This window comes from Anthonomus grandis, chromosome 17 (genome assembly GCF_022605725.1).
Source record: "Anthonomus grandis grandis chromosome 17, icAntGran1.3, whole genome shotgun sequence".
NCBI lineage: Eukaryota > Metazoa > Arthropoda > Insecta > Coleoptera > Curculionidae > Anthonomus > Anthonomus grandis.
Window position 1 is genome coordinate 19,501,906 of NC_065562.1, and position 19,763 is coordinate 19,521,668.

Here is a 19,763-nt window from a genome sequence, read left to right on the forward strand (position 1 = left end):
ACTATATAGTTTAAAAGAATGTGGATCAAAATTACCAATTTTTTTGTAAGTTTGCAAAGCCGGGCGGCCAAGTAGAAAAATGCGGCCAGAATTTCCTTTTTTTTACTAGAATCGTGTTGGGGCTCTAATTATAGGTCTGGTCGAGCCAAACAAAACGCGCTACTAACCACCACGATCGGACCCATATAACACGAGTTATCGTAAAAAAACCAACAAAAATTAAAAAAAAAAGTAGTTTTTTCACATTATTTTCAATTTTTTAAAAATTACTATATAATATAAAGGATTGTGTTTCAAAATTACTAATTTTTCGATAAAATAGCAAAGCCCGGCGGCCAAGTAGAAAAATGCGGCCAGAATTTTCTTTTTTTCGCTAGGGGCGTGTTGGGGCTCTAATTATAGGTCTTGTCGAGCCAAACAAACCGCGTTACTAACCACCACGATTGAACCCATATAACACGAGTTATCGTCAAAAAACCAACAAAAATTAAGAAAAAAAGTTGTTTTTTCATATTATTTTCATATAATTGTCTTAAAATTACTATACAGTTTAAAAGATTGTGGTTCAAAATTACCAATTTTTTTATAAGTTAGCAAAGCTGGGCGGAGAAGTAGAAAAATGCGGCCAGAATTTCCTTTTTTTTACTAGAAGCGTGTTGGGGCTCTAATTATAGGTCTTTTCAAGCCAAACACAATGCGCTACTAACCACCACGATCGGACCCATACAGCACGAGTTATCATCGAAAAAACAATAAAAAAGTCGTTATTTATTTTAATTTTCAATTTTTAAGAACCCACTAGACAACTTAACGGATTTTCTATTGCCTCTAGGTTGGAAGCTCTAAGACTCAACATCATAACAAACACACAATAAAACTCCAATCAACTTAAAACAGTTATTTATTAAAAATATGCAATTATACTCTGTTAAGCCACAGTTTCTTTCACCTGTTTCTCCCCTCGCACCTCCTCAGGCTTCATCCCTTTAAGCATCATCTGGATCTCATCCAGGCTCTTCCCTTTAGTCTCCGGCACGAAGAAGTAAATAAATCCGCAGGCACAAAACGCACAAACGGTAAACAAATAAAAGGGCGCGTGCATTCCGTAGCTGTGGAACATGCTGGTGTATGCGGAAATCGATATTAGTGAGGCCGCGACGTAGATGACGTCACCCAAGGTCATCCCTATAGCCTTAATTGTTGTGGGGAAGATTTCCGCTGTTACGACGATTGGCACGAGTCCCAGCCCCAATTTGAAGGTCGCTGCGTAGATCATAATGCTCACAGCTGGGATCCAGCTAACGAATATGACGTCATACTGGAGATTTTTTAAGTGGAAGTAGATCGCTATGGTGGAGAGTATGCATCCGGTTAATATGCTCGAGGAAATGAGCAGTTTTTTACGTCCGAATTTGTCGATGATCACTGAAGCTAATGTGCCGGAGCATAACATTATCCCTGCAAATATGATGGCCGCCGTAGAAGACTTTAGGTAAACTGATCCGGCTTCATCCAGGATCACGTGGAGGTTCATCAAAATGACGCTGATTCCTACGAAGTGCTGCATCCCGTTCAAGATGAGCATTATCAATAAGGCCCGTCGGTTGCTCTTGATCAGAATGAGGTCCTGGGGACGTCCTTTTTCAGTTTTCTGCCTTTCGACCGCTTTTTCGATTTCCATGATCTCACCGTCCACATTAGTGTCGGTGCCACGTAAGCGTATCAAGGACTTCTTCGCCTCCTCTTTCTTTCCTACATAAACCAAATAGTACGGAGTCTCAGGCATGAATGGGAAAAACACCACTTGGCACAGCGTTAACCCGATTCCAATCGATGGTACTACCACATAAGGCAACAAGGAACCCACCGAATACACCAGCAGAATCCCCACTAGCATCATCAAGTATATGAGAGCAGACAGGAAACCTCTTATGCTAGGATTGGCAATTTCCGCTATGTACATCGGTGCGGCCACAAAGCACATGTCTCCAGCCATTCCAGAGAAGAATCTGGCTGTCAAGAGGACTTCCAGACTGTTGGTGGTCAACAAGGCGATCCAGCAGCAACAGCCGAGTACAGCCGACAGGATCATACAGATTTTTCTTCCGAAATAGTTCACGCCCAAGATGGTGAACGGTAGACCGGTCGCGGCACCCAAGAGGCAAATGCTTTCCATCCATTCGGTGTCTTTTTCGGTCACCTCGATGTGGGTCTGGTTGCTTAAGAAGTAGGGGATCATCGGTGAGGTCCAGCCATAAGTCATCCCATCCGATGCCGCCATTAGAGTGCCTAGAAGTAGAGGTGCTCTTGGTTAGATGAGAGAAAGAGAGGTGAGAGAGGAAAATTTCTTGTAACTTTTTTAATTATTGATTTAGGAGGATGATCAATGAATGAAAGTTGTAAACCGTTCGATAAGCTTTCCAAATCTACCATTGGAATTTTTGAGGAGTTACCCGGTCAAGAGTTATCCGATCTGGAAGTTGAGTTGGTCTCAATTGGGTCTTGGTGCCTTGCCCTGGCAGTCTACACTGGATATCTCTTGATCTACTAAAGCTATCGTGATGAATTAAACTTTATTCGCAAGAAAATCATCGATTCTACAATTCATGTAGATAACTTTATTCCTGTAAACTTAATATTAACGGAGAAATCAGTACTAGAAGTTGTGGAAGCTCCAAGTCACTAGACTTTAGACAAAAAGTTCGTCTAACTTTCTTATTAAAAGTTTAATGAAAATGACTAATAAACAAGAGTTGTACACCATGTGATTACCTATCCAAATCTACCATTGGAATTTCCAAGGAGTTAACCGGTCAAGAGTTATCCGATCTGGAAGTTGAGTTGGTCTCAATTGGGTCTTGGTGTCTTGCCCTGGCAGTCTACACCGGATATCTCTTGATCTACTGAAGCTATCGTGATGAATTAAACTTTATTTACAAGAAAATCATTGATTCTACAATTCATGTAAATAACTTTATTCCTGTAAATTTAATATTAACGGAGAAATCAGTACTAGAAGTTGTGGAAGAGCCAAGTCACTAGACTTAAGACGAAGACTTCGTCTAACTTTCTTATTATTAGTTTAATGAAAAAGACTAATGAACAAGAGTTGTACACCATATGATTGCCTATCCAAATCTACCATTGGAATTTTCAAGGAGTTACCCGGTCAAGAGTTATCCGATCTGGAAGTTGAGTTGGTCTCAATTGGGTCTTGGAGCCTTGCCCTGGGAGTCTACATCGGATATCTTTTGATCTACTAAAGCTATTAAGATAAATTAAACTTTATTTGCAAGAAAATCATCGATTCTACAATTTATGTAAATAACTTTATACCTTTAAACTTAATATTAATGGAGAAATCTGCACTAGAAGTTGTGGAAGAGCCAAGTCACTAGACTTAAGACGAAAACTTCGTCTAACTTTCTTATTATTAGTTTAATGAAAATGACTAATAAACAAGAGTTGTACACCATGTAATTACCTATCCAAATCTACCATTGGAATTTTCAAGGAGTTAACCGGTCAAGAGTTATCCGATCTGGAAGTTGAGTTGGTCTCAATTGGGTCTTGGTGCCTTGCCCTGGCAGTCTACACCGGATATCTCTTGATCTACTAAAGCTATCGTGATGAATTAAACTTTATTCGCAAGAACATCATCGGTTCTACATTTTATATAAAGAGCTTTATACCTGTAAACTTGATATTAATGGAGATATCAGTACTAGAAGTTGTGGAAGAGCCAAGTGACTGGCCTTTATCCAAAAACTTCGTCTAACTTTCTTATTATTAGTTTAATGAAAATGACTAATAAACAAGAGTTGTACACCATGAGATTACCTATCCAAATCTATCTTTGGAATTTTGAAGGAGTTAACCGGTCAAAAGTTATCCGATCTGGAAATTGAGTTGGTCTCAATTGGGTCTTGGTGCCTTGCCCTGGGAGGCTACCTCGGATATCTCTTGATCTAGTAAAGCTATCAAGATGAATTAAACTTTATTTAGAAGAAAATCATTGATTCTACATTTTATGTGAAGAGCCTCATACCTGTAAACTTGATATTAATGGAGATATCAGTACTAGAACTTCTGAACCTGCCAAGTGACTGGATCTTAGACAAAAACATCATGTAACTTTCTTATTAATTATCTTATGAAAATGGCGAATAAATAAAAGATTTAGACTATTCAATCATGTATCCAAATCAACTTTTTAAATATTGAAAACATTTACAGTTCAAGAGTTATCAACGGTTGAAGTTTGGCTGACGTCACTTGGACCTTGGAGCATCGATCTGGGAGTCTACACCTGATATCTCTTGATCTACTAAAGCTATCATGATGAATTAAATTTTATTTGGAAGAAAATTATTGGTTCTATAATTTATCTAAAAAGGTTTATAACTGTAAAATTAATATTAAAGGAGATATCAGTACTAGAAGTCGTGGACGTGCCAAGTGACCGGATCTTAGACGAAAACTTAATGTAACTTTCTTATTATTTATTTTATGAAAATGACCAATAAATAAAAACTATACACTATATAATCACTTATCTAAACCTAATTTCAAAATTTTCAAAACATCAACGGTAGAAGAGTTATCAGCAGTTGAAGTTTGGTTGACGTCACTTAGACCTTGGTGCGTCGACTTGAGAGTCTACACCTGATATCTCTTGATCTACTAAAGCTATCATGATGAATTAAATTTTATTTGGAAGAAAATTATCGGTTCTATAATTTATGTAAAGAGGTTTATAACTGTAAAATTAATATTAAAAGAGATATCAGTACTAGAATCTGCGGACGTGCCAAGTGACCGGATCTCAGACGAAAACTTCGTGTAACTTTCTTATTATTTATTTTATGAAAATGAGCAATGAATAAAAACTGTAGACAATATAATCACTTATCTAAATCTGTTTTTAAAATTTTCATGACATCAACAGTAGAAGAATTATCAGCAGTTGAAGTTTGGTTGACGTCACTTGGACCTTGGTGCGTCGACTTGAGAGTCTACACCTGATATCTCTTGATCTACTGAAGCTACTTTCATAAAATAAACACCGTTTGAAAGGAAATTAATTTTTCAATCATTCTTGTAAATACCTTTAAGCCTTTAAACATAATATTAAGGGAGATATATGTTGCAGTAGTGAAAAGTGGATACAAAAAAAAAATCGACTTACCAAGAAACGTGGCGACCACTTGAGGCACCAACTGCCTAATCAATCCGGATTTCATGCTTAATTTCCGCAACGGATCCTGGATCTAAAAAACAAAAAGGAAAAAGTTCACTTTTCACGTTTAACCGAGAAACGAGTGCAAATCGTTGGCTATTATTGTCTGTTATTGTGTCAATATTGAATTTTATTGTATCTTTGGGTGCTAATAAAACAAATCGATGTCGACTATTAATAATTGATTTGTTGTTCGATTGATCCTGATGCAGTTTTAGCACGATCGATTTGGAACTTGAGAAAAATGTGATGTAAGTTTATGATTCCGTGAAACAGTGTTATCTTTATTAGCATATTTAATTCTTGATCATATTTAGACAATAATAGGATTATATTTGGTTAAACGTCAAAGGTAGTACGACTTACAGCGTAGAGATTTTCCACTAAAAAGTCCACATTTTTTACCACCCAACTGCGTGCACCGGCATGACACCCGCAATTCAACAACTGTTTAATCGGATTTTTTCTCGGTTCGACCTGAACCTGTTTTCAGAGTCAAGGGCAAGTCGTTCTTTGATAGTTGTACGCCCGAGGGGGTAAATCAATCATAGCGAAAGTTTCACCTGTGTTTGTCTTTATAAGGGAAACAGGTGAAAGCCAAATAGACGAATATTAATTAGTTTCTATTGTTCTTGATATAAGAGGAAACATCACCTTTCCCCTAAAAGTTCCCCTTTAATTCACCCTTTTTATAAATCAACTTTTATAAAACTACCCTTTAGTAAGCGTGTATGTACATAATAAATAACCAATAGGGGGTTTAGGGCGTAAATTATTAATAAATCCATTTGTGTATGTACAGTTTATTCGTATCCCTTTGTTCGCTTCAATTAACCCGCTCCCTCTGTACTGATAAAAATTGAGTATTTAAATATTCGGTTTATGCAGTTAGAACAATTGATTTTATTGACAATAAATGTATGTACGGAGATAATAATTGGTGTTGATTGTCGCGTGCGTTTTTATTGATGCTTAATTGATTAATATTGATTGATTGGTGTTATGGCAAGTAATTGAGAAAGAGTGTGAAATATGCGGTTTTTTATATGAGTGAAGAATGCCTAGTTTTTGGAGCCCAGGAATTTAATTTCCTTTGAAACTGTTGGGTGTAGATGAATGAAGTTAACTGTAGAGTATTAAGAAAGAATTTGTCTACAAATTTTATTAAGGGGTTTAAGCGATTGGAGTAGAAACTTTGGAGCTATTGACGTTTATTAACGTCTAGATCAAATAATTTGATTTTTTAGTCCAGGAGCACATAATTTCATATTTCTCTGGAACCACTTGGTATAGATGCATGAAATTAAGTGCAGAGTATTTAGAAAATATTTTGCTACAAATTTTATTAAGGGGTTTAAGCGATTGGAGGAGAAACTTTGGAGCTATTGGCCTTTATTAACATCTAGATCAAATAATTTGATTTTTTAGCCCAGGAGCACATAACTTGATATTTCTCTGGGACTACTTGTTGTAGATGCATGAAATGAATTGTAGAATATTAAGAAAACATTTTTCTATAAATTTTATTAAGGAATTTAAGCGATTAGAATAGAAGCTTTGAAGCTATTGACCTTTAATAACCTCTACTCCGAAAAATTTAATTTTTTAGCCCAAGAGCACAAAAATTTAAATTTCTTTAGAACTATTAGGCGTAGATGTATGCAATTAACTGTAGATTATTAAAAAAACATTTGTCTATAAATTTTATTAAAGGTTTAAAGTTATTAGAGTAGAACTTTTGAAGCTATTGACCTTTATGGAACTCAAGTCCAAATAATTTGATTTTTTAGCCCTATGGAGGTTTGACCTATAAAAGTGTAAGAGACCGGAAAGTTGAAGGGCCATAGCTCAAAACCTATTAGATGTACGATTTTTCCAGTGGTACCAAACGATTCAGAAGGTCTTAAACATTAGAAAAATGTTAAGGAAAACGTTTGAAAGTTATTAGTTTTTTCACGAAAAAATTTCAAAATCGACCATTTTTGGCCTATAAAAGTCTGAAAGATATCAACTTTGAAGGGTCATAGCTCAGAACCTATAAGAGGTACGACTTTTTCAATGGTACCAGATGATTCAGAAGATTCCATATAATCTAAAAGCGTGAAAGAAAACGTTTGAAATTTTTTTGTTTTTTCAGGAAAAAATTTCAAAGTTGACCATTTTTGGCCAAACTAAGGATAAAAGACCTGAAGTTTAAAAAACGATAGCTCAAAACCTGTAAGACCTACAATTTTTCCAATTATACCAAACGATTCAGAAGGTTTCAAATATTAGAAAAACGTTAAGAAAAACGTTTAAAATTTTTTAGTTTTTCCAGAAAAAAATTTCAAATTTGACCATTTTCGGCCAAACTAAGGATAAAAGACCTGAAGTTTAAAAAACGATAGCTCAAAACCTGTAAGACCTACAATTTTTCCAATTATACCAAACGATTCAGAAGGTTTCAAGTATTAGAAAAACGTTAAGAAAAACGTTTAAAATTTTTTAGTTTTTCCAGGAAAAAATTTTAAAGTTGACCATTTTTGGCCTATAAAGGTGTAAAAGACCTGAACTTTATAGGGCCATAGCTCAAAACCTATAAAACCTACAATTTTTTCATTGATACCAAATGATTTAGAAGGTTTCAGATATTAGAAAAACGTCAAAGAAAACGTTTAAAAGTTTTTAGTTTTTCCAGGAAAAAATTTCAAATTTGCGTATTTTTGGCCAAACTAAGGATAAAAGACCTGAATTTTAAAGGAATATAGCTCGAAACCTGTAAGACCTACAATTTTTCCAATTGTACCAAACGATTCAGAAGGTTTCAAATATTAGAAAAACGTTAAGGAAAACGTTTAAAATTTAATAGTTTTTCCAGGAAAAAATTTCAAAATTGACCATTTTTGGACTATTTTTGGCTAAAAAAAGGATAAAAGACCAGAGCTTTAAAGGACGATAGCTCGAGACCTATAAGACCTACAATTTTTTCAGTGGTATCAAACGATTTAGAAGGTTTCAAGTATTAGAAAAACGTTGAGGAAAATGCTTAAAATTTATTAGTTGTGCCAGGAAAAAATTTCAAAGTTGACCAGTTTCGGCCTATAAAAGTCTGAAAGATCAGCACTTTGAAGGGTCATAGCTCAGAATCTATAAGAGGTACAACTTTTTCAATAGTACCAAACGATTCAGAAGATTCCAATTAATCTAAAAACGTTAAAGAAAACATTTAAAAATTATTAGTTTTTCCAGAAAAAAATTTTAAAGTTGACCATTTTTGGCCTATAAAGGTGTAAAAGACCTGAACTTTATAGGGCCATAGCTCAAAACCTATGAAACCTACAATTGTTTCATTGATACCAAATGATTTAGAAGGTTTCAAATATTAGAAAAACGTCAAAGAAAACGTTTAAAAGTTTTTAGTTTTTCCAGGAAAAAATTTCAAATTTGCGTATTTTTGGCCAAACTAAGGATAAAAGACCTGAATTTTAAAGGAATATAGCTCGAAACCTGTAAGACCTACAATTTTTCCAATTGTACCAAACGATTCAGACGGTTCCAAATATTAGAAAAACGTTAAGGAAAACGTTTAAAATTTCTTAGTTTTTTCAGGAAAAAATTTCAAAGTTGACAATTTTTGGCCAAACTAAGAATAAAAGACCTGAACTTTAAAGGGCAATAGCTCGAAACCTATAAAGTCTATAATTTTTTTGGTGGTATCAAACGATTTAGAAGCTTTCAAGTATTAGAAAAGCGTTGAGGAAAATGCTTAAAATTTATTAGTTGTGCCAGGAAAAAATTTCAAAGTTGACCAGTTTCGGCTTATAAAAGTCTGAAAGATCGGCACTTTGAAGGGTCATAGCTCAGAACCTATAAAAGGTACGACTTTTTCAATGGTACCAAACGATTCAAAAGATTCCATATAATCTAAAAGCGTGAAAGAAATCATTTGAAAATTATTAGTTTTTCCACAAAAAAAATTCCAAAGTTGACCATTTTTGTCCTATAAAAGTCTGAAAGATCGGAAATTTGAAGGGTCATAGCTCAAAACCTATAAAAGGTACAACTTTTTCAATGATACCAAACGATTTAGAAGATTCCATATAGTCTAAAAACGTTAAAAAAAACTTTTAAAAATTATTAGTTTTTCCAGGAAAAAATTTCAAAGTTGACCATTTTAGGCCTATAAAATTCTAAAGATCGGAACTTTGAAAGACCGTAGCTCAAAACCTATTAGAGGTACGACTTTTTTAATGGTACCAAACAATTCAGAAGATTCTATTTAATCTAAAAACGTTAAAGTAAATGTTTGAAAATTATTAGTTTTTCCAAGAAAAAATTTCAAAATTGACCATTTTTGGCCAAACTAAGGATAAAAGAGCTGAACTTTAAAGGGCAATAGCTCGAAACCTATAAAGCCTATAATTTTTTCACTGATACCAAATGATTCAGAAGGTTTTAAATATTAAAAAAACGTTAAGGAAAACGTTTGAAAATTATTAGTTTTATCAGGAAAAAATTTCAAAATTGACCATTTTTGGCCTATAAAAGTCTGAAAGATCAAAACTTTAAAGGGTCATAGCTCAAAACCTATAAAACCTAAAATTTTTTCATTCGTACCAAATGATTTAGAAGGTTTTAGATATTAGAAAAACGTTAAAGAAAACGTTTAAAATTCTTTAGTTTTTCCAGGAAAAAATTTCAAAATTGACTATTTTTGGCCAAACTAAAGATAAAAGACCTGAATTTTAAAAAAACGATAGCTCAAAACCTGTAAGACCTACAATTTTTCCAATTGTACCAAACGATTCAGAAGATTCCAAATATTAGAAAAACGTTAAGGAAAACGTTTAAAATTTCTTAGTTTTTTCAGGAAAAAATATCAAAGTTGACCTTTTTGGGCTTATAAAAGTCTGAAACATCGGAACATTAAAGGGTCATAGTTCAAAACCTATAAGAGGTACGATTTTTCTAGTAGTATCAAACGATTCAGAAGGTTTCAAATATTAGAAAAACGTTAAAGAAAACGTTTGAAAATTATTAGTTTTATCAGGAAAAAATTTCAAAATTGACCATTTTTGGCCTATAAAAGTCTGAAAGATCAAAACTTTAAAGGGTCATAACTCGAAACCTATAAAACCTACAATTTTTCCAGTAGTATCAAACGATTCAGAAGGTTTCAACTATTAGAAAAACGTTAAAGAAAACGTTTAAAATTTTTTAGTTTTTCCAGGAAAAAATTTCAAAGTTGACCATTTTAGGCTTATAAAAGTCTGAAAGATCGGAACTTTGAAGGATCATAGCTCAAAACCTATAAGAGGTACGACTTTTTTAATAATACCAAACGATTCAGAAGATTCCATTTAATCTAAAAACGTTAAAGAAAACGTTTAAAAATTATTAGTTTTTCCAGGAAAAAAATTTCAAATTTGACTATTTTTGGCCAAACTAAGGATAAAAGACCTGAATTTTAAAAAACGATAGCTCAAAACCTGTAAGACCTATAATTTTTCCAATTGTACCAAACGATTCAGAAGGTTTCAAATATTAGAAAAACGTTAAAGAAAACGTTTAAAATTTTTTAGTTTTTTCAGGAAAAAATTTCAAAGTTGACCATTTTTGGCCTAAAAAGGTCTGAAAGATCATAAATTTGAAGGGTCATAGCTCAAAACCTATAAAAGTAACGATTTTTTCAATGGTACCAAACGATTTAGAAGATTCTCTTTAGTCTAAAAACGTTGAAAAAAACGTTTGAAAATTATTAGTTTTTCCAGGAAAAAATTTCAAAGTTGACTATTTTTGGCCAAACTAAGGATAAAAGACCTGAATTTTAAAAAACGATAGCTCAAAACCTGTAAGACCTACAATTTTTCCAATTGTACCAAACGATTTAGAAGGTTTCAAATATTAGGAAAACGTTAAGAAAAACGTTTAAAATTCTTTAGTTTTTTTAAACAAAAATGTCAAAATTGACCATTTTCGGCCTATAAAATTCTAAAAGATCGGAACTTTGAAAGACCGTAGCTCAAAACCTATCAGAGGTACGACTTTTTTAATGGTACCAAACGATTCAGAAGGTTTCAAATATTATAAAAACGTTAAAGAAAACGTTTAAAACTCTTTAGTTTTCCCAGGAAAAATTTTCAAAGTTGACCATTTTTTGACAAACAGTTTTTTTTTATTTCCTAATCATTCCGGAGGCGTTCCTGGGCGTGACCCAAGAGTAAAATACGTCAGAAAGTAAAAAAAATCACACCCAATTGTTACAACAAAAATTTATTTACAAACAGCTACACTCTATTCTCGTCAATCTTCTTCTGTTTCTTCTTCTCCTTCTGCTCCACCAACTCCCCTTTAAGCATCATCTGGATCTCGTCCAAGGTCTTCCCTTTGGTCTCCGGGAGCCACATCAACGTAAACCCCACCATAGCGAAACTGCAAACCGTAAAAATATACAGGGGCACGTGCAATCCATAGTGTCCAGACAACAACTGGTACATATAAATAGACACCACGGCGGCCATGACGTACATCACATCGGACAGCGTCATGCCCAAAGCCTTCACCGTCGTGGGGAATATTTCCGCAATGACCACAATAGGCACGAGCCCCAGTCCGACTTTAAAAGTGGCCGCGTACACCATGACGCTGGCCGCAGGAATCCAACTGGCCGCCGCGACGTCATAATTATTATATTGCAAATGGAAGAAGATGGTCATGGCCAACAAGGAGAACCCCGTCAGTAAACTGGAAGTGATCAGCAAGAACCGCCTGCCGTATTTGTCGATTATGGTGGAGGCCGCCCCGGTGCTCAGAAGCATAATCACCGCGAATATAATCGAGGCAGTAGTGGACTCGATGTACTCAGAACCGGCCTGTTCCAGGATCAGTTGAAGGTTCATGAGAAACACGCTTATGCCTACGAAGTGCTGCGCCCCGTTGAGCAGCAAAGTGATCAGTAAGGCCTTACGGTTGCTCTTGATCAGAACCAGGTCCTGCGGGCGTCCTTTTTCCGTTTTTTCCCGCTCCACCTCCTGTTGGATCTCCTTCATTTCGGCGTCGAGGTCCTCGTGGGCACGGAGCCTCCTTAAGGCCTTCCGAGCTTTCTCATATTTGTTCTTATACACGTAATAGTAAGGAGACTCCGGGAGGAAGATGACAAAAGCCGACTGTGCCGCTGTCAAAATAATCCCCACGGCAGGAGTGACCCAGTAAGGAGCCAAACTGCCGGTGCAATACACCACCACGATCCCCACGATCATCATGAAATAAATGAGGGATGAGAGGAAACCTCTGATGCGATAATCGGAGATTTCCGCGATGTACATTGGGGCGGCCACGAAGCACATGTCACCGGCCATTCCCGCCATGAAACGAGATACGTAGAGCAGCTTAATGTCCTCGGCTATGAGCAACAGGATCCAGCAGAGGCATCCCAATAAAGCCGATAAAATCATGGAGATTTTTCGTCCCAAATGGTCCACGCTCAGGATGGTAAATGGGAGCCCGGCGGCATAACCCAGCAAGTTGATGGTCTCCATCCAGTCGGCGTCATTTTCGGACATTTCGATGTGGCTCGAATTGCTCATGAAGTAAGGGATCATCGGCGAGGTCCATCCGTAAGTCATACCGTCCGATACGGCCATAAGGGTGCCTGGAAGTACGACAATTATTAAATCAATTTATTAGGTAATAATGCACAGTATATAATACACAATAGACATAATAATAAGTCCGGTTCAGAGATCTATTAGAATCTTTGATGTGCCGCACTCAATAGTCCGTGCGCCTATGTCGTATTATTTATTGTCCCATGATATACATGTTTAAATGGTTAAATTTGACATAATTTATCGATGAAATCATTTTGAATATACGTAAAACCCCATGTTTGACATTATTTTTTAATTTTTCATTCGAAAATGTCCATTTTCTTTTCAATTGACCACGGACTAAAATCCAAACATCTTACAAAACCTTTTAAACGCTCCCAGCACTCACAGACTTTATTAACGTCTAGATCAAATAAATTGATTTTTTAGCCCAGGAGCACATAACTTGACATTTCTCTGGGACTATTTGGTGTAGATGCATGAAATTAAGTGTATAGTGTTTAAAAAACATTTTGCTACAAATTTTATAAAGGGGCTTAAGTGATTAGAGTAGCACTTTTAAAGCTATTGACCTTTAATTACCTCTAGTCCGAATAATTTGATTTTTTAGCCCAGGAGCACATAACTTGATATTTCTCGGGGACTAATTGGTGTAGATGCATGAACTTAAGTGTAGACTAATAAGGAACGATTTTGCTACAAATTTTATTAAAGGTTTTAAGTGATTAAAGTAGCACTTTTAAAGTTATTGACCTTTAATTACCTCTAGTCCGAATAATTTAATTTTTTAGCCCAAGGGCACAAAAAATTCAATTTCTTTAAGACTACTAGGCGTAGATGTATGCAATTAACTGCAAATTACTAAGAAAATATTTGGCTACAAATTTTATTAAGGGTTTAAAGTGATTAGAGTAGAACTTTTGAAGCTATTGACCTTTAGGGACCTCTAGTCTAAATAATTTGATTTTTTAGCCCTATGGAGGTTTGACCTATAAAAGTGGAAGAAACCGGAACTTTGAAGGGCCATAGCTCAAAACCTATTAGATGTAGGATTTTTTCAGTAGTACTAAACGATTCAAAAGGTTCCAGATAATCTAAAACTGTTGGAAAATTTTTTCTAAAGTTTTTAGTATTTACAGGATAAAATTTCAAAGTTGACTATTTTTGACTGAAAAAAGGATAAAAGACCTGAACTTTAAAGGGCCATAGCTCGAAATCTATTAAACCTAAAATTTTTTTAGTGGTACCAAACGATTCAGAAGGTTTCAAATATTAGAAAAACGTTAAAGAAAATGTTTAAAAATTACTGGTTTTCTCACGAAAAAATTTCAAAGTTGACCATTTCGGTTTATTAAAGTCTGAAAAATCAGAACTTTGAAAGGTCATAGCTCAGAACCTATAAGAGCTACGACTTTTTTAATGATACCAAACGATTCAGAAGACTCCATTTAATCTAAAAACGTTAAAGTAAACGTTTGAAAATTATTAGTTTTTCCAAGAAAAAATTTCAAATTTGACCATTTTCGGCCTAAAAGTCTGAAAGATTGCAACTTTGAAGGGTCATAGCTCAAAACCTTTAAGAGGAACGACTTTTTTAATGGTACTAAACGATTCAGAAGATTCTATATAGTCTAAAAACATTAAAGAAAACGTTTGAAAATTATTATTTTTTCTACAAAAAAATTCCAAAATTGACCATTTTCGGCCTATAAATGTCTGAAAGATCGCAACTTTGAAGGGTCATAGCTTAAAACCTATAAGAGGTACGACTTTTTCAATGGTACCAAACGATTCAAAAGATTCCATATAGTCTAAAAACGTTGAAAAAAACGTTTGAAAATTGTTATTTTTTCTACAAAAAAATTCCAAATTTGACCATTTTCGGCCTAAAAGTCTGAAAGATTGCAACTTTGAAGGGCCATAGCTCAAAACCTATAAGAGGTACGACTTTTTTATTGACACTAAACGATTTAGAAGAGTTCATATCATCTAAAAACGTTAAAGAAAACGTTTGAAAATTATTATCTTTTTTACAAAAAAATTTCAAAGTTGACCATTTTCGGCCTAAAAGTCTGAAAGATCGCAACTTTGAAGGGCCATAGCTCAAAACCTATAAGAGGTACGACTTTTTCAATGGTACCAAACGATTCAGAAGATTCCATATAGTCTAAAAACGTTATAAAAAACGTTTGAAATTTATTAGTTTTTCTACAAAAAAATTCCAAAATTGACCATTTTCGGCCTATAAAAGTCTGAAAGATTGCAACTTTGAAGGGTCATAGCTCAAAACCTATAAGAGGTACGACTTTTTCAATGGTACCAAACGATTCAGAAGATTCCATATAATCTAAAAACGTTGAAAAAAACGTTTGAAACTTATTAGTTTTTCTACAAAAAAATTCCAAATTTGACCATTTTCGGCCTAAAAGTCTCAAAAATTGCAACTTTGAAGGGTCATAGCTCAAAACCTATAAGAGGTACGACTTTTTCAATGGTACCAAACGATTCAGAAGATTCCATATAGTCTAAAAACGTTATAAAAAACGTTTGAAATTTATTAGTTTTTCTACAAAAAAATTCCAAAATTGACCATTTTCGGCCTATAAAAGTCTGAAAGATTGCAACTTTGAAGGGTCATAGCTCAAAACCTATAAGAGGTACGACTTTTTCAATGGTACCAAACGATTCAAAAGATTCCATATAGTCTAAAAACGTTGAAAAAAACGTTTGAAATTTATTAGTTTTTCTACAAAAAAATTCCAAATTTGACCATTTTCGGCCTAAAAGTCTGAAAGATGGCAACTTTGAAGGGTCATAGCTCAAAACCTATAAGAGGTACGACTTTTTCAATGGTACCAAACGATTCAGAAGATTCCATTTAAGTTAAAAACGTTGAAAAAAACGTTTGAAAATTATTATTTTTTCTACAAAAAAATTCTAAAGTTGACCATTTTCGGCCTAAAAAAGTCTGAAAGATCGCAATTTTGAAGGGTCATAGCTCAAAACCTATAAGAGGTACGACTTTTTCAATGGTACCAAACGATTCAAAAGATTCCATATAGTCTAAAAACGTTGAAAAAAACGTTTGAAATTTATTAGTTTTTCTACAAAAAAATTCCAAATTTGACCATTTTCGGCCTATAAAAGTCTGAAAGATCGCAACTTTGAAGGGTCATAGCTCAAAACCTATAAGAGGTACAACTTTTTCAATGGTACCAAACGATTCAGAAGATTCCATATAGTCTAAAAACGTTGAAAAAAACGTTTGAAATTTATTAGTTTTTCTACAAAAAAATTCCAAATTTGACCATTTTCGGCCTAAAAGTCTCAAAGATTGCAACTTTGAAGGGTCATAGCTCAAAACCTATAAGAGGTACGACTTTTTCAATGGTACCAAACGATTCAGAAGATTCCATATAGTCTAAAAACGTTGAAAAAAACGTTTGAAATTTATTAGTTTTTCTACAAAAAAATTCCAAATTTGACCATTTTCGGCCTAAAAGTCTGAAAGATTGCAACTGTGAAGGGTCATAGCTCAATACCTATAAGAGGTACAACTTTTTCAATGGTACCAAACGATTCAGAAGATTCCATATAGTCTAAAAACGTTAAAGAAAACGTTTGAAAATTGTTATTTTTTCTACAAAAAAATTCCAAAGTTGACCATTTTCGGCCTAAAAGTCTGAAAGATGGCAATTTTGAAGGGTCATAGCTCAAAACCTATTAGAGGTACGACTTTTTCAATGGTACCAAACGATTCAGAAGACTCCATTTAATCTAAAAATGTTGAAGAAAACGTTTAAAAATTATTAGTTTTTCCAAAAAAAAAATTCAAATTTGACCATTTTCGGCCTAAAAGTCTGAAAGATCGCAACTTTGAAGGGTCATAGCTCAAAACCTATAAGAGGTACGACTTTTTCAATGGTACCAAACGATTCAGAAGATTCAATATAGTCTAAAAACGTTAAAGTAAACGTTTAAAAACTATTAGCTTTTCCACGAAAAAATGTCAAATTTGACCATTTTTGGCCTATAAATGTCTGAAAGATGGCAACTTTGAAGGGTCAAAACCGTAAATAATTTCACTTTATTAAATTATCTGACATGAAAAAACTTGTTATGGCATCTAGAGTACGCTATAAGGACTTACCTAGTACAGTAGCAACCACTTGGGGGATCATGTCCAACATGAAGGCCCTACTAAACCCCATGTTTAGATTTTCAGCAGTTTCCTGATAAAGATAAACAGGCCGATAGAGAAGAAAACTGGCTGTAGATCGACTAAGCAAATGTTGGGTTTTAACATAATATCAATTGACGCGTTCAACGTATTATGGTCGTCGTTAACTGATCTTGACTTAGAGTGTCACCAACGTTTTTATATACAGAGTTCAATGGGATCAACGTAAACAAGATAAAAAATTTACAATCTAAAGCACCTGCCGCTTTAGTTTTTGGTGTTTTTCCAGTTTTATTCACTGAGGAGTGAAAAGAGGCGGAAGGTGAGGGTAAATTATCCATAAGATCTGAAATTTGGACCATAGCTTCCTCTATTAAACACCTGTTTGAGTTCGTTTTTTAAGAGATTTTTTGAAATACAGAAATTTGCCTTGGAATTAAAAAAAAATGAAATTCTTAGTGGTATCGAGGTTTTTTTTGGATGCACTGAAAAACGCCTCAATAACTCCAAAACGGCTGTAGATACTAGGAAACTTGTAAAGAGTTTTTTGATGAAGAAACTCATTGGCATTCATATGAAACTAAAATCAGTAAAATCCTTGCAAAGGTTTTCAAGATATAGAGATTTTCGTGAAGCCTTTGACATTATGAAGGTTTCATTGACTGCGTTGAAAAACTCCTCAAAAAAGTGCTCATATCTCTGAAAATAATGAAGCTAGAGACTTGAAATTTGGAACATAGCTTCTTCTATTAAATTCATTCGACACCTATTTCAGCGTTTTTCCAGAAAATTTTTTAAAATTAAAAAAATTGCCTTGGAATTAAAAAAAAAATTTTTTTTTAAAATGAAATTCCTAGCAACGAAATGCTCATATCTCTGAAAATAATGAAGCTAGAGACTTGAAATTTGGAACATAACTTTTTCTATTAAATTCATTCGACACCTATTTCGGCGTTTCTTCAGAAATTGGTTTGAAATAAAGAAATTTGCCTTGGAATTAAAAAAAAAATTTTTTTCAAAAACGAAATTTCTAGCAACGAAATGCTCGTATCTCTGAAAATAATGAAGCTAGAGACTTGAAATTTGGAACATAGCTTCTTCTATTAAATCCATTCGACACGTATTTCAGCGTTTTTCCAGAAATTTTTTTAAAATTAAAAATTTTGCCTTGGAATTAAAAAAAAATTTTTTTTCAAAAACGAAATTCCTAGAAACGAAATGCTCATATCTCTAAAACTAATGAAGCTAGAGACTTGAAATTTGAAACATAGCTTCTTCTATTAAATTCATTTGACACCTATTTCAGCGTTTTTCCAGAAAATGTATTAAAATTAGAAAATTTGCCTTGGAATAAAAATAGATTTTTTTTTTTAAAACGAAATTCCTAGCAACGAAATGCTCATATCTCTGAAAATAATGAAGCTAGAGACTTGAAATTTAGAACATAACTTCTTTTATTAAATTCATTCGACACCTATTTCAGCGTTTTTCCAGAAAATTTTTTAAAATTAAAAAACTTGCCCTGGAATTAAAAAATTTTTTTTTTTAAAAACGAAATTCCTAGCAACAAAATGCTCGTATCTCTGAAAATAATAAAGCTAGAGACTTGAAATTTGGAACATAGCTTCTTCGATTAAATTCATTCAACACCTATTTCGGCGTTTTTCCAGAAAAATTTTTAAAATTTAAAAACTTGCGCTGGAAATAAAAAGAAATTTTTTTTTTTTTTAAACGAAATTCCTAGCAACAAAATGCTCGTATCTCTGAAAATAATGAAGCTAGAGACTTGAAATTTGGAACATAGCTTCTACTATTAAATTCATTCGACACCTATTTCAGCGTTTTTCCAAGATAATATTTGCAATAAAGAAATTTGCCTTATAAGTTGAAAAACCTCTCTCTCTCTCTACTTCAAATTCCTGGACGAGACAGTCAAAATCAACTGATTCCAGACCGTCACGATTTACTAAATCAATTGATTTTCTGGCCCTCTGGAATTATCCAGGAAACCATAAATCTTTTTGCCTGGAATAGATAATAAAATTAATTATAGACATGATAGATACAGTAGTACTAGTAGTACAAATTTCACTATTTAATATGACGCAGTATAGGGTAACAATTAAAATGTACCTATTATAAAAAAAACACATCGATCCAAAAAATTGAAATTATTATCAAATTTATATGACATTGATTGGCGTTGTCCACTTGAGAACGATTAAATCGCGACTATATTTAATTAGCTCCGAATTGAAGATAATAGAAATATCTGAATTGTACGGTGGATATCTGACACGCAATTTCCGCACGATAAAATTATGGAAAATAGCTATTTTTAAACGGTTATCACGCCACTGGTATGCTGGATCGATAAAACTGCGTGTACACCAGTGTTTTTCAGAGAGGGGATATAGCTCAGTGGTAGAGCATTCGACTGCAGATCGAGAGGTCCCCGGTTCAAACCCGGGTGTCCCCTAATTTTTTTTTTATTTTTTTTTCGCTTGTAAACTATTATTATAATGGATTGTTATTGTTATAAGTGAAATATAACTTATCGTCATATATATATATATATATAAATAGTTGTTATCATTATCAGTAGCGCAGATAAACGTTATTATTTACGTCGCCGGTTGGGTTAATAATTATACACAGTGGACGATTTTAAATTTGTCATATTTTATTTATAAATTTGCTTGAGAAGGGTTTTCAGGATCGAAAGGTCTGTACGCAACCCCAGTGTTGAGTGGTC

The 19,763-nt window shown here is 33.9% G+C and overlaps 2 protein-coding genes and 1 non-coding gene across 3 annotated transcripts; 1 reads left to right on the forward strand and 2 right to left on the reverse strand.

Moving 5' to 3' along the window:
- Positions 1-885: 885 nt before the first annotated feature.
- LOC126746050 (facilitated trehalose transporter Tret1-like) lies at positions 886-5,733 on the reverse strand. The gene is made up of 3 exons (XM_050454137.1): positions 5,606-5,733; positions 5,189-5,270; positions 886-2,289 (listed from the first exon to the last, which is right to left on the reverse strand). Exons 2-3 carry the CDS (start codon positions 5,241-5,243, stop codon positions 929-931), a joined length of 1,416 nt encoding a protein of 471 aa, XP_050310094.1. The 5' UTR covers positions 5,244-5,270; positions 5,606-5,733; the 3' UTR covers positions 886-928.
- Positions 5,734-11,474: 5,741 nt separating this feature from the next.
- LOC126746049 (facilitated trehalose transporter Tret1-like) lies at positions 11,475-17,186 on the reverse strand. Its single transcript, XM_050454136.1, has 2 exons — positions 16,979-17,186; positions 11,475-12,869 (listed from the first exon to the last, which is right to left on the reverse strand). The coding sequence occupies exons 1-2, from the start codon at positions 17,037-17,039 to the stop codon at positions 11,506-11,508; spliced, it is 1,425 nt and encodes a 474-aa protein (XP_050310093.1). The 5' UTR covers positions 17,040-17,186; the 3' UTR covers positions 11,475-11,505.
- Positions 17,187-19,415: 2,229 nt separating this feature from the next.
- Positions 19,416-19,487, forward strand: Trnac-gca (transfer RNA cysteine (anticodon GCA)). Its single transcript has one exon. It is a non-coding gene; the product is annotated as a tRNA-Cys (tRNA).
- Positions 19,488-19,763: the final 276 nt, after the last annotated feature.